Source organism: Parus major, chromosome 2 (assembly GCF_001522545.3).
Source record: "Parus major isolate Abel chromosome 2, Parus_major1.1, whole genome shotgun sequence".
NCBI lineage: Eukaryota > Metazoa > Chordata > Aves > Passeriformes > Paridae > Parus > Parus major.
This window is the reverse complement of record NC_031769.1, coordinates 139,750,511-139,765,275: the sequence shown is the minus strand read 5'-3', so window position 1 is coordinate 139,765,275 and position 14,765 is coordinate 139,750,511. Positions and strand designations below refer to the sequence as shown.

Here is a 14,765-nt window from a genome sequence, read left to right as displayed (position 1 = left end):
GTGATCCACTCTTCTATCAAAATGCTGGTCTAGCTCTTCTAAGTGATTCCTGCTCCTTACATCCAGTTCATTGCTGTGAGTCACCAGGACAGGTGGTGTCTGCCTTGGTGGCTCTCCTGGAGAAGCATTCAGATGGTGGTAGAGGAAAACTTGCAGATAAAATAACAGCAAGCCATGCTAAAGCATCTAAACCTCTAGGTCACTTCAAAAGTCAGTGAGTGCAGTGGATATCACCAGCAATATGAGAGTGTTAGTACTCCAATTTAAATATAGATTTTGAGGGAAGTTTATAATATTTTCTGCATATGTATGTTTTATGGCAGGAAGCATATCCTGCTATAAATTACTCTGTTTGAGAGGCTGTATTAAAGACTGTGTGTGACTTAAGCCTGGAAGTTTTTCCTTTCAGAAGTGTTTGCTGTACTAAACTGATAGATCACTGGCATGTTTTAAGCTTGACCACTGCCTTACTTTGGACTGGGCTGGAGAGAGCATAGTGTCAGAACAACATGTTTCCTATCACCTGCCAAGTTTTTGTTCTTGTAGAATGATCTGGACAAGGTGAATCAATGGGCCAAGGCCAGTGGTATGAGGTTCAACAAGGTGAAGTGCTGGGTCTTGTACTTTGGTCACAACAACCCCCTGCAATCCTACAGGCTTGTGGAAGAGTGGCTGGAAAGCTGCCCAGCAGAAATGGACTTGGGGATTGTGGACTAGGACAGTGATTGTCCACTTGCACTCAGCTCTTGTGAGGCCACCTCTTGAGTCTGGTATCCTGTTTTGGGCCCCTCACTACAAGAAGGACAGAGGTGCTGGAACATGTCCAGAGCAGGGCAGCAGAGCTGGGGAAGGGGCTGGAGCACAAGTGGTAAGAGGAGCAGCTGAGGGAGCTGGGGGTGTTTAGTCTGGAGGAAAGGAGACTTAGAGAGACTTTATAGCTCTCTACAGCTCACTGAAATATGACTGTAGCCAAGTGGGGTTTGGTTTCTTCTCCCAGGAAACAAGTGAAAGGACAAGAGGAAATGACCTCAGACTGCACTAGGGAGGTTCAGGTTAGACATCAAGAAGAAATTCTTCACTGAAAGGTTGGTTAACCAGGCTGCCCAGGAGGAATCACCATCCCTGGAAATGTTCAAGAAATGACTAGACATGGCATTTAGTGCTATGGTTTAGTTGACAAGTTGATATTCTATCAAAGGTTGGACTCTGTGGTCTTGGAGGTCTTTGCCAACCTAAGATTCTGTGATACCTTGGTGGCTAACAACCACGTGATTCAATCTTGTGAACTGAGGGAAGATGGACCTTGGTCTGACATGTGGTGAAGGGTTGGGAGATGCCCTGTGTTGGTTCCTGTCTTTATGCCCAACTTTCTAGTGGGTGTCCTCATCTATAGTGGTTGTTACTTTTAGGAGGGATCTTTGGATGCCCTAGTGGCCTTTTGCAGGGTTGCAGAACTGCTGTTGGGAGACACTGATGTAAGTAACATAGAGATAGAGGGGCCAAAAAAAGGATAAAGGAATAGGGTGGATGACAGCATTCTGCTGTACATCCAGACATCCCCATTTGTGCCTGGGCTTGCAGTGTGCCTGGAGCTGTCCCAGGCCAGCCTTGCTGGAAGTGCACTACGTCACTTTGGCCAAGGAGCCAAAGAGCTGGCTTAGATCCTGAGCCCATCAAACATGTGCTGCTGGCTGTAGGGAAAAGAGCCCCTCACTTGTGAGGCCTGCTGGCTTGTGCAGATTTTGGATTGACCTTTGACCTCACTAGCAGATGGCAGAATAAATTGATGGCGGATGTATTTTTAAATGAGCAGATTGCACTTTCAGTTTTTAAACCTTAATACAAAGGTGCATTTTTAATATTCAACAGCTAAATTTGGCTAAGGAGCACTTGTCCATGCTACTCTGTGGAGGTGAATCCAGACAGGGAACAGGCTGAAGGAAGGGGGTGCCCTCTTGGAAAATAGCTTCTGCTGAAAAGTCTCTTCACTGTTTTTTTTTTTTTTGCAAGCTGATTTCTTTTGATGTTGTTTATTCTTCCTTTTGCAAAAGGCAGTCAAACTTCAAAGGGAGCTGTATCATACCATGTTCTCCACGCACTTTAGGTTTAAAGTGGAGTCTTCACACATTTGGTTATTGGTTGAAAAAGGTGTCCATGGGGATCCTCTCCCTCTTCCTGCCCATTGTGACTGCTGATTTGACTTGCAAGAACTGCCTCTAGTAAGGGGCAGTCATTGGATTAGTAATTGCTGATGCTGATTTATACCTGTTTTCTCTTAAGTTACATCCTTAAGTGCTTTAAAATAGTATCAGGTTTACTTTTGTTTTTATAGCAGGTAATTTGCCATGTCACTCTTTGGAGCTCAATACCTTTTTTAATTGCTTCATGCCTAAATCTGCCCATAGCTCATCTGCCTTTTAGAAGTCCAGGTCTAAAGCTTTGTTAATAGATAAACTGGAGCTCCTTCGGTGTGATTCCATTCTTACTAATGCTTACAATTTAGAAGTCTGCCACAGGATTTTTTAGTGCTTCACACCTCTGCTGCCGTAGGGCTTTGTCATATCTTCCATAGAGGAAAACAATGCATGCCCTGTGAATACTGGTAGTTTATCCTGGGTTGACAACTGAGGTACCTTTTTCTTTTACTGTCATCTGACCTGCAAGCCATGCCTTTCATAGCCTTTTGATCCTGTTGGGAATGCTAGATTAATGAGGCTAACTACTTTCTTTGGGCAGACTTTTTTCATAAGCAGAGAAATACTTCTTACATCAAGACCCAATTATACTGTCCTTTCTCCCATTTCAAAAACCAGTTCTTTGGGGGCTATCTTATTAATTGACTCATTTATTTTACCTAGTTTAAACAAACTGTTCAAAAAACCTAGGCTAACGCCTATTGCATGCAGTTCTATCTGAAATGGCTTGCAGCTGGACAGATTAAATGTGGCAATTACTTCTGTGGAAGGCATGCCCTTGAGTTCACTCGGGATGAGTGGCAGTACTGCTGCTGAAAAGGAATTCAGAGATGCTCATGGCCCGTGCGAGTGCTGCATTGCAGTTACTGTCAGCTTACGTCACAAGCAGATACTCCAGCAGCCCAAGGGTTTGTCGGGAGCCTGAGGAGAGCAGGGCTTTAGTACCATGGAACAACAGATCTCATGGTCTGTGTTTTCTGTGCTTCTTGGTGCATATCTCGTGCCTTCTGTGCAGGGAAGCCTCTATCAGCAGTTCTCTGTTCTGTTTAATGCAGTGTAAAAAGCTGTGAGTGCTTATCCATTTACAGCATTTGGGTTGGAGGGCTTTTTAGCCTCACTTTTTAATATATATTTAGAGATTTACACATGTCATACTGTAATTACAGCATTGCACCATTTGAACCTGTCTGTTTTAATTAGCAGTTGGCATTGCCCTATTTATAGATAGATGGAAAAAGCACAAGCTAGCCAGTTTGCAGTGCAGAGTGTATTTTGTTCTGTTGGCAAGTAGTTTGTATCCATTTTTCCATAGCTAAACTGGCTTGGCAACCTACAGATGTTGCAGGCATTGGGTACTGATGCTTGAAATAGAAATGGACTCTGAAGAAGATGTGGGATGGGGAGGAATAAATGAGAAACTGGTGTTCCATTGGAAGTCTGTTATGACTGATGATACGACACGCTTACCAGAGCATAACTGCAGAAGCTGACCACATGAAAAAAGAGCACATTAAAAAAAATTATATTTTAAATCTTGCTTCTGTCACATTATTAAGGTTCCTATCCACTTTGGCATGTTGTGGTAACAAAACCGGTTACCAGTACAAGTGTTTGGCTATCCAGCATGGTTAAGTTGGTTGGTGGATATTTGTACAAGCAGAAGAAACCAATTGATTCTTTCTGGAACAAGTTGTTTCTAGTCTAGAAATGATGTGAAAAGTATATGTGTTTTTCATTTTAACTGCAGCTTTAAATTTTCAAAAGTTTTGGCCTGCATTGACCCTGCAATGCCCAGGAGACTGTCAAGAAACCAGAACAGCACTGTGTTATTAAACACCCGGGTGTTAGCTGCTCCTCAGGAACTGTCTGCTAATGCACTTTACTCTGGGGAAAACAATTTGAGGCACCTTTGCCCCCTTCAAGAAGCTCTCTTTAAATAAAACCATAAATTACTTCTCAATGCAGATGCTAAATACAGGGATAGGAGTGTTGTTGAGCAGCTCACATGGAGGTTGCTGGGTACAAGGTGAAAAATGCTTTGCTCTGTACAACATTTGGTTGCTACAATTTCAACACTGTTGTGTTGCATCCTGAACTTTGCAGGGCCTGTAGACTTGTGGTAGGTTACGCACCATTGTCTTGAAAAACACTGCTTATGAGTCAGTGCCGTAAAACATTACTGCCTACCCATGAGGGGAAGCTAGGCACTTCAGTAACTCCCTCTTTCCTGCACAGCTTTTCAGAGCAGCTGCATCCTTATTCTGCGGCCTGTATTTTTCATTGTCTTGCAAGATTTCAATCTTTCAGTCTAGGACTGAAAGGTAGAAGCAGGTGGATTTCAGTCAAGCTTTCGCTTGGTGATTTGGGACTAGAGACCAGGACTGAAAGCTTCCAAAATCTGGGGGTTCTCACTTCAGTTATCAGCCTAAAATGTCATCATCTCTATTGGCTCTTCATGTTACAAACTGCATTTTGTAACATGAAGGGCCAGCATGGCAGTAGTTGAGTACTCCAAGACTTTTCTCAGCATGTCCAGCACAGTAATACAAATTTGAGTTTTCTCAGACACACTGACTGTGTGTGCACATTTGTATGTGTAATTTCTGAGTGACCTGTCCTCAGGCTGTCTTTGGGAGAAGAGCTGGTGGAATTGATCCGGCTTCACATGGCTGAGCAGGGTGCAAGTAAGGGGAAACCATTCATGTAGCACTGTGAAATATTTGAATGTGGGTTACATGGTGCTAAATCAGGGTAGTCTCTGGGGGAACATAGTTAATAAATTCTAAATAAGGGGTGACCCTTTCTGAGCACTTTCTCTACACTTGTGATTTATATGCTAGTTCTGTGCATTACAATGCGTAAAGCCTAAGTCAGAAATCCTCCATCCAAATTTGGCACCTACTCTTGTCTTTAATGGCCAAATTTATAGCAGTAGGTCACAGCCAGCTGTTTTGTAGGTGCAGGTTGATGAGATCGGTTGGAAGAACAAGGGAGCATCAGAGCGTGCAAGGAGTTGTGAGGTTCAGATGGATTTCCTGCATTACCAAAGATGTCAAATGACCAGATGAACATTTCTCTGCTAAAATCAACTTAATTGTAAAGCACTGTTAGGTTTTTGTTTTCTTTTGTTTTGTTTTTTGAGAAACCTGAAGAAATGAAGCAAGTTAGCAATTGGACCAGCTGCTTTTTGTGGGTAAACTTTAATTGGTTTTGTGTAATTTTCAAAATGCCACAGACTTCATTTTTTAATAGACTGGGTTGTGACAGTGCTGGTTTGTGTACTTATGGTGGGTGTTCACATTCCTTTGATATCAAAGATTTTACTTGCATAAAACAAATAAACACTTTCCACATATATTTGCTGTGTTATGTTGACAAAACAGTCCCAGGGATGCTTGGAAAACTGTATGTTTGAACTGCTGGGACAGTGGACTCTGTGTTTTAGATAAGGAAAATAATTTTCACAGTAGCACTAATCAGCAAATGGAAGAGAAGTCCAGGAATCTCCACCCCTGGAAGCACTCAAAACCTGGACTGGACATGCCCTCAGAAACCTCATGGAAGTTGAGCCTGCCTTTAGTGGGCAGTGAGCAGACCAGACAGCCTCCCCAGGTCACTCCCAGTCTTGTGTCTCTGGTTTCTGCTGAATGAGATACTGAAAGGAAGGACGAATAACCAAAGGTGTTACATCAGTCTTTGGAGGGGAGCAGGGACTTCCCTCCGCTGGAAAGAGGGGCATCCCCTAGGAAGAGTGTTAACATAGGTTTATATGCTACTGCTAAAGCCTTAGCAGCACTTTGTATGTGAATTGCAGGATTCTTTAAAGCTGCATAGCCGCAGCTGGTCTAGTCATCAAGGACTGTAAGATGAGCAGGATTTGGCTAGAGTAGTAATAGTGCTCTGAATGTTTGTCCTGTGTAAGGTGTGAATACCCTCCTGCCGCTCTCCCTGGGGGCTGTTCAGTGAGAGGGGGTTGGTAAAGGTGTTCTGCACTGAAGGAGAGAATGGATAAAGTGATGGGGAAGGCTAGCTTCTACTCCTCTTTCAAGGTTTATATTTCAGGATTTATAAAGCCCTGTTCTTAATTAATCTTTGCTTTTCTTCTGCCTTTTGATTTCTAGTCTTTGTCATTGATTCAGGTCCTGGCTTTCTGAAGCTTCTTGCAGTTGTTCTCACTACTAAGGGTGATGGAGTGGTATTTCAAAGTTTGGCCTTCCTGGCCAGGTCTTACAAACCTGGTGTGTGGGTCACAGCAGGCAAGTCCAGCCAGATTAGGTGCATCTGCTGTTTCAGGGGTCGAGGTGTGTTCACTAGAGTTCAATAGAGCTTGTTTGCAAGAAGAAATGCAGTTACTCTGCCCTTGCAGAAGAAGATAAGCACGCCCTTGATGTTTGCATGCCAGTCAGCGTTGCTGAGTGTCCTGCTGTATGCTGTGCTTGTCATGCTGTACACCAAGGGAGCTTCATTCGAGCTTTTCTGCAAAGATGTGCCTTTTTCTTTTTGTGACTCAGAGAATCAAAGCTTTTCCCCTGCTGCACTCTTCAGGGTTTAAGCAGGCACACTTCAAATGCAGCCCAACAGCATAGATTGTTTGGAAGGATTCACGGGGTAAGCAGGAGTTTGCCTGCAGAGCATGTGAATCTGTGTATTCAAAGCAGCCAAAGATCTGGTGAGCCCAGCCCTGTGCTTGTGAGATGTCTCACCTCTGCATGCAGCCTTCTATGAACTTCACTTGCTGCTTACAAGGAGAAAATGTACTTTTTCTAAATTCAGAAGTTCAGTTTGCTGTGTTTTTAAGAACATGTGCTTACTGAGCTTCAGGCCAAAAGCACAAGGACCTCTAGTTCCTCTGCTTGGAGATGGCTGCCCTCATTTCACTTTCTGTAACAGGTAGAATATACCTTTTTTTTTTAAGCTGAGTTCACTGTTGTGTATCAAATTCCTTTGTGTGTCAGGCTCAAACAGCCAGCTGGTGTCAAACCCATGTGGTGACATTCTCCTTTGCCTTTGTGAAAATTCAGTATATTTTGGTAAGGCTGAGGAAGCTGAAGTTGAAAACTAGTGGGATGCAGCCAAATTTAAAATAAAAGCAGCCCATAAGTGAGGACAAAGCAGGTTAACTGTTAGAGAGCTGACCTGATAAACAGCACAATAGTCTTTATGAGCAATATGAGCTTTGAGACAATCTTGATAACTAAACACTAGGGCCCTGGATTCCTGCTACCCTTCTGCTATCTGCCTCTTGATTAAAGAGGCATACAGGTTCTCCATGTGCCTGCTGCAGTTAGGGATTATTAACCCTGAGAAAAAGCATGAGATTGCCCCAGGAGAGGAAACCATACCCCTGAGTACCTGGGGCAGGGACAGAACTTTCCCTTGCACCCAGGACCTGAGATGTTACACTCAGTGCTTATGTGTGCATTGAGCCTTTTGATGGGTTGATGATGATGTATCTCCGTATAACTAATTGAAAAATAACAGACATTCTCCAAAATGTCTTGAACTGATAATTTCTTAAGGTGGTTTGAATGATTTTTACCTGCCTTTGTACTCTCATAATCTTGCCCTCAGTTCACTAAGGAAGTATGCTCTGCTGGAAGAAGTTACAGCATGTAAAAATAGCACTGCTTTATTTTGCAGATCTGCTTGCTGTGGGGTTTCAGTTAGATCTGCTGACTAGGATTTAAAAATAAACTTTTCTTCTGCTTTTTGCACCTGCTTGTCGTGGCGGTGCTTGATTTTGTGTTTCAGAGGCAGCAGCCTTTTGGTGGTATCTGAAATCCTTGCTGGATTGGGATCAGCAGCACAGGTGATTGGGACACCTCAGTTAAGGGGCTTTTGGGTCCAGGAGTGGCCAGGAGTGTTTTTGGGTCCAGGTTTGGGGCCAGGAGTGTTAGTGAGGCCAGTAACTAAACATAAAGAGGATAAAGACCTTGAGGCTTTTTAGAGCCTCTATGAAAGTTGTCAGTTCAAAATAAGCAGTATGTGTTTTGCCAAGTGTGCAGTGGAATTGCAGTTGGTGTTCCAAACCATTTGCTGTAAGTGTATTATCCCTTCCCCTCATTGAATATTGCTGTAATCTAATCAGATTACATCGCAGTTCATCGCTGGGCCCAGGCAAAATAAAGAGCTGTACTTCTAAAGAACATAAGTATCTTGTATTACTGCCTTCTTCACACATTGGACTGACATTAAGTGTTCATTTAGAGCCAGATTAATGGAGGTATGGAGATCAGTGAGTCTGGCTATCTGAATAGGCCTCAACCAGATCTCTACTTCCCACTGTCTGGAGCATGTAGTGGAGTGTGGTCCTCAGAGCACGAGTGGCCCTGGCTGGTGGAACTGGCCTTTACGTGGCCTTTGGCTGTCAGCTTGGCTCTGGGATTCTGCACAGGTGAGGGGTTACTCCAGATTAGCACACAGGCTTGGCCTGGTGTTCTTCAACTTCAGGAACTGTTTTTCTTACAGAGTTCTTTTTATTAGCATGTTCCAGTTCTATTGAGCACCAGCTTGGTGCTCATATTGCTTGCTTTCCTTGAGCTATTGATGAGTGTAGCAGCTGGAGTAAAGCAGTTGGATCTACTCAGATTAAGACTGTTACATTTACTAAGCTATGCATAGACTGTTTCTGGAAATACATTTTGCTATAAATCTGAAAAGAAATGGGGAAAAGGTATGGGCAATATTAGTGGACAGCTTGATTGTCAAAACAGATATTTAGGTAGATCCTGTATGTTTTCAGTACTGAAACTATTTGTATTCTAAATAATAAAATGTAAATAATGGAAAACACTATTGTGGCATTTGATCTTCTAAACAAATATGGTTTTAATCATGCTTTGGATTTGTGGCATTAAAAACCTGATGCAGGATTCTAGGTTCATAAAAATGAGCAGCAGGCACCTGTAAGGAGGGATGGATATGAATTCTTGGAAGAAATCACCAGAAGCAAAATTCTGTCTGTGCTGGAAACACCATTTGTGAAAGAGAGAGGAGGAGGGGGCAAGCCAGCTTGCACTCCCGACACAAACATCTCAAACTTGAGCATTTTATTCCTGGGAAACACTTCTGCCTGAATATCTGCTGCTCTCTGGCAGGATGTCATGGTTCAGTGATGCATTTTGTGTGCCTCTTTACAAGTTTGTGAATCAATGACAGACTTAGTTTCTCAGTTTCAGAAATTGAACTGATGCATCTTATGACTTAAACCTTCCCAAAGCACTTCTGTATCCACTTGTGTGTGGCATCCTCTTCCAAAGCAGAGAACCATGGGTGAGCTTTGCATTCATGCACTGAAGGCTGACTAAACCCAAACTGTCCAGAGGTCATAACAGGGCTGGTTCATGCCCATGTTGATATGTTGGATGGACTGTGTAGTGACCTTTGTGTGCGTGGGTGAAATTCTGACCCTGCTTCTTTAATGGCAATGCTTGTGTTGACTCCCATGGGGCAAGGATTTTGCCCAGTGCTAAGCTAGATGAACAGCTAAAGTAGGCAAAAATGCTGCTCACTGAAGGAATGAGCAAGATCAGAAGTCACAAGAGCTTCCTTGCGCATTCTTTAACAAAGTGACTGGAACATGATCATAGTCTGTTACAAGGACTTCCAAAAGCTGGTGGTTACCAGGGCAGGCTGTGGGTTCTGTTCCTTTGGCTTCTTTGCTGCTTTAACTAGCTGCCACTGCCACTCTTCTCAACTCCTTTGTCCTCTAAGATCAATGACAATGCAATTCGAGATCCTGCTAGTCCCCATCCATGAACAAGTGCTAGTTTCTTCTGCAAATGAGAAAATAAGCCACCCACTGCATTTTCCTCTCAACTGGACTGTGTGGGGCTCTGGCAAATTTGACAGAGAACTTCATAGCAGGCCTCTGTAAATGTTTTCCAAGTAATTTGCCCAAAAGGGCACTCAACCAAACTGCATAGCAATCTGTTCCTCTGCAATGACAACTGCAGATGTGTGGTATATGAAAATGGCCTGCCACAGCTGTTTTATTAAATTTGGTTAACCTGAAATTCATATGTGAGTTTGACCTTGAATCTGCATCTGTTGTCCAGTCTTCATTGAGAGATGTCTAAATTAATTTCTTTAAAAAAAAAAACTTGAGGAATTTATTTTTTTTTCTGATTTTTTGCAGCTCCCTTCAGAGACTTCACCAAGTGCTGCTTATAAAGGCTCGCAGTTGTAGGAATACGGGTGTCCTGTTTTCTTTTTCCTGCTTGGTGGATGCTGAACAACATCTGTCTGTTGTCTGCAGTTTTTGATGTTTTTTTACAACTTACAGGCCTTACCTGGAGACTGTTGACACCGTGAACACTGAGAGCTGCCATAGCTCCACTTTATGTCCCTGCAGTAATATCTGTGCTAGTCAGTTTTAAGCAAAAGCTGTCCTTTTTTCTCTGTTTGCTGCAGCCCTGGAGCTCATCCTATCATCCTTGAGTTTCATAGAGGCATAGAAAAGTTTGGCAAGATCAAGGTCTGTGCCCCATGTAATCAATGATGGAAACTGCTTGCTCTTCTAACAGCATGAGTTTGGGTAAGGGTTGAGTAAATGGCCATTAGCTTAAAATGTCCTACTGGTAGTCATTTGTCATAGCCTCCATGTTCAGAACTGCATTTAATAATCCAGTCTCCATTCTGCTCCTGCTTTAATCTTTACTCAAAAATGGAAGCCTCTTCTGATAACTGTGAAATTGCAAAAATACTACACCCATTTTTCATCATTTTCTCCTTTTTGGGAAAGAGGGAAGTGGCTGGCACGTTTAGACTTTGGTCTAAAGACCCTTGAAGATAAAGGTGAGCTCATTAGTAAGTAGGAACCTTAAAGGCACTTCCTGAAAGGCAGCATCTTCGGAGCCTGCTGGAGTTGCTCAACAGTGAAGTGAGGAATATAAGAGGTCAATTGTAGCAAGTTGTTTGGAGTATACAGAGGCCATGCAGTTGTACAGCTGCACATTTCATCAAATGATAATTTCCTTGATATATGATCATCATTAAATACAAGCATAATGACTCCCATAAAACAATTGAGTCTCTTTCCTACAATCTCCCTGTTGTCTCTCTGTGATACTGAATGACAAGCAAGGATCGAAAAAAATAATTTATGCCTTTATAGTGGACTCACTGTAGTGTCATGGTCCACAGACTTCTGGTTAATTATCTCACATGAAAAAAGTTTGCAGTCTCTTACGGGCTTAGGCAGGAAAGGGGAAAGCAGGGAAGGTGAGAGTGAAGGCACGTATTGCCTTGCAGAGTTGCCTTTTACTTATGAGAAATAAGGCTGATGTTATCACCCACTTTCTAATCAAATTTGACAGTAGCATTTTGTTAAGCCACTTTCTGTGAGTGGGAATTCTGATGAATACAGCTCTCATCTCCGGTTTTGAAGTATTACTTTACGCTGTTCCCAGGCATTGTTTGCTGTACTGGATGAATTATTATGGTATGTCAGAGAAGCAGATAATTCGTGGCCTCATTTTTTAAACTGAGAGCCCAAGGCACAGCACTTTTACTTGCAGAGCTGCAGGGCAGTGAATGGAGCCCAGGTCACCCACCCAACACACTCGTGGTTTGGTAAAAAGTTTGTTAGTGTGACCTCAGTATTTCTGTTTGGGCAGTTACAGCTGCTGGAGGATGTCGTGAGTTTCTTCCAGGGACCTGCTTATGAGTATAGATGGATAGTGCATTTGGCATATTCCTGACACACTCCTCTGTCTGGTGCTCTTCTTTCTACCACATCTGTTGGCTGATAGCACTGAAAAAAAAGTTACCTCCACAGGTCTTTTGTCTACCTGGCTCATGGTAACATACTTGACCCAGTAGGCAATTGGTCACCTATGGAGCAGGTTTTGAAAAGATAAACTATAAATCAGTTTGGAAGCTGCAGCAGGTTTTGTGTGGCATTGGCCACTGCAATAAACTCATTACTAGGTTTTAATTGCTCAGGTGCATAGCCAGTACCAGGACCAGCACACACATTAATGCTGCTTGTAAGGTCCATCTCTGTGTGCAGAGTGCACAGATTGACTGCCCACTCCAACTGTGAGCAAACTACTCATCAAATTGTAATTTATATAAAGCATACTTGAGTCTACTGCAGCTGGTATTGGATAAAATAAACAAATTCAAGTTACCATCCCTTGTTACATTTGGATATTTTCAAACCACTGCAGTAGTACAAGGTGGTTCCCTCCTGCCAGTTTGTGTAGCCAGCTGATCCCAGACCTTTGGAGCCAGGAGCATCAGTGCAGTTCTGCTGGTGGGAACCAGCCCTCACAATAACCTTCTGAAAGCTGAGATAAACCCTATGCACTGTGGGTGTTCCTGGAAGAACAGCTGAATGCATTGGTAATGGCCATGGTCTTCCAGCTCAGTAAATCAAGGGGTGGTGAGAGGCTTGTATTTAACTTTTTTTAAACTTTCTTAGGAAGCATTTGTATCCTTGACAGTTAATATAATTTGGAACAGGGAAGTTAAGCTCTGTTTAACCCTGGTGCTGTCAGGGTTGTTCATACGTTGAGGAGAAGCAGTGGGATTCAGCTGTGCGACAAGATGGGCTGGTCCTGTCCTCTGTTCAGTTGAGTGACCCTTGCCAGCCCCAACCCCCTCCCTGCACCCCTCCCTGGGTCCATGCTAACCAAGCCAAGGTGCTGGCTCAGCTCTCCCAAACTTTTCAGCAGCACCCCTCGTTCTTCTTTCCAAGCAGAATCCTCAACCCATCTTCAGCAACACCTTGTTTCCAGAAGGGACATCAAAAATTTCTCAAAACCATTTATTTTCCTCTTACCTTCACTTCGTTAGAAAGTCTTCATTCACAGAATAAAATTAACACCTCATCCTTTGATGTTCTTGTGAACACTTATGGATAAAACAAAGTTTCAAAAGGTGGGAAGAACCAGTAGCCCACTCATCACCAACCACATTTGGTTTTTCTCTGTGGAAAAACCGCATTATATCAGGTTTAATTTATTTTGTTGTGGCTTTTTTTTCTTTTTTTTTTTTCACTCTGAACTTTGTTGGCTGTTCTACTGACCTTGCTCAGCCATCTGCACTATGTGTTGAGGGGATATATTTGTACTTTGGTTGATTGTGTTTCAGTTGAAGTTCTGTTACCTTGGAATTTAATATTAATAGTAACTGACCCTTGTTTCCTAGTCCCCCCAAACATATGGTGCCTTATTTCCTTTTTATTGTTCTGATACGACCCTTCTTTTTTTCATATAACAGACTGAGGAAAACAGTGTCACTTAACAATTGATGGTCCTAAATATTCCAGTATTCTAGTCAGTTTTCAACCTTAAAAACCTAACTTTTGTTTAAACTCAATGCTAGTAGCCAGTGAAATTTTTTGGTTCATTTGTTCTCTGCTGATGCAGTTGTGTACCACGTTAGTCTCCGAAATAAAATTACTTTTATTTGGAAGCGGATCCAGAGAAAAATGCCCATGTTTTGGGACAGAGATATGCAATCTTTGTTGTGGATGCTATCCTCTCTCTCCACTTGCTTTCTCTGTTACACCTCTCCCCATCTTCTGTATTGCTTTTTGAGTTACTGGTGTGTGTCTCACTTGTGTAAGTGTAGCATCACTGAAAGAGACGGGTACAGATCCAGCCTGGAGTCTGTGTGCTTTTCCTACCTGTATGCAATGAGACTACAGCTCTTTGATGTTACCAAATAATATTATTTCAGAAGCTCCTTATAAAAACGTGAGTAATCAGGCAAGTGTCAAAGGAGTTTCTGTTTATCTTTTTGAACAATACCAAATAGCTACAATTTGTTCCAGTTATTTGATGTCTGTTCCAGAGCCATTTCATGGGCATGGAATTTAATTCTGCAAGGATGCAGGAAGATGGTAACTTGATTTTCATGTTTAAAATAATCAAAATTATCAAAAACGTTAAAGTTTCTTAGGAAGATTTTCTTTTTTTTTTTTTTTTTTACTTGAGCAATACTATTTTTAAAGCCTAGGGAAGATTTTACTCTATGATACAAGTCTAAGGTTCTTTTAATAATCAGACTTCTAAATAGGTGCTGATGTATGCACTGTTCCAGAGAGCGCTACAGTTTGGAAACAGTTCGTAAGAAGGTTGATGTTTGTCTCCTGAAGTAGTAGATTTGACTTGCAAATGGAAACTAAGCAAGTACCAACCTAACGCTAAACAAAACAAAGTTACACGGAGATTTAGTTGGCTGATGGGAGCCGGTGTAGCTGATGGCAGCGGGGCGGGAAGGGGCTGCGCGCTGCGGGCGGGGAGCTCGGGAGCAGCCCCGGGAGGAGCCCCCCTCCCAAGCGCTCGCTCCGTGCCGCCTGTGGGGTGGACAGCCCCGGGAGGAGCCCCTCTCCCAAGCGCTCGCTCCGTGCCGCCTGTGGGGCGGGCAGCCTCGGGAGGAGCCCCGGGTGCTCGTTGTGTGCCGCCTGTGGGGCGGGAAGGGCTGCGGACGGGGAGCCCCGGAAGGAGTGACCCCCAAGCGCCCGCTCCGTGCCGCCTGTGGGGCGGGCAGGTTTCGGGAGGAGCCCCGGGAGGAGCCCCACTCCCGAGCGCCCTCTCCGTGCCGCCTGTGGGGCGGGCA

The 14,765-nt window shown here is 43.3% G+C and overlaps 1 protein-coding gene across 19 annotated transcripts in view; it reads left to right on the top strand.

The window, feature by feature from the left end:
- The window catches only part of MTSS1 (MTSS I-BAR domain containing 1), a 124,495-nt gene that overhangs the window by 75,613 nt on the left and 34,117 nt on the right, over positions 1-14,765 (top strand). The window contains exon 1 of one of the 19 annotated variants that reach the window (XM_015617152.1): positions 10,707-10,731. The exons of the other annotated variants lie outside the window; for them this stretch is intronic. Within the exon in view, the coding sequence (XP_015472638.1) occupies positions 10,722-10,731 (10 nt within the window). The 5' untranslated portion in view covers positions 10,707-10,721. Of the gene's footprint in view, positions 1-10,706; positions 10,732-14,765 lie in introns of those variants that run through there. 19 annotated transcript variants of the gene reach the window in all.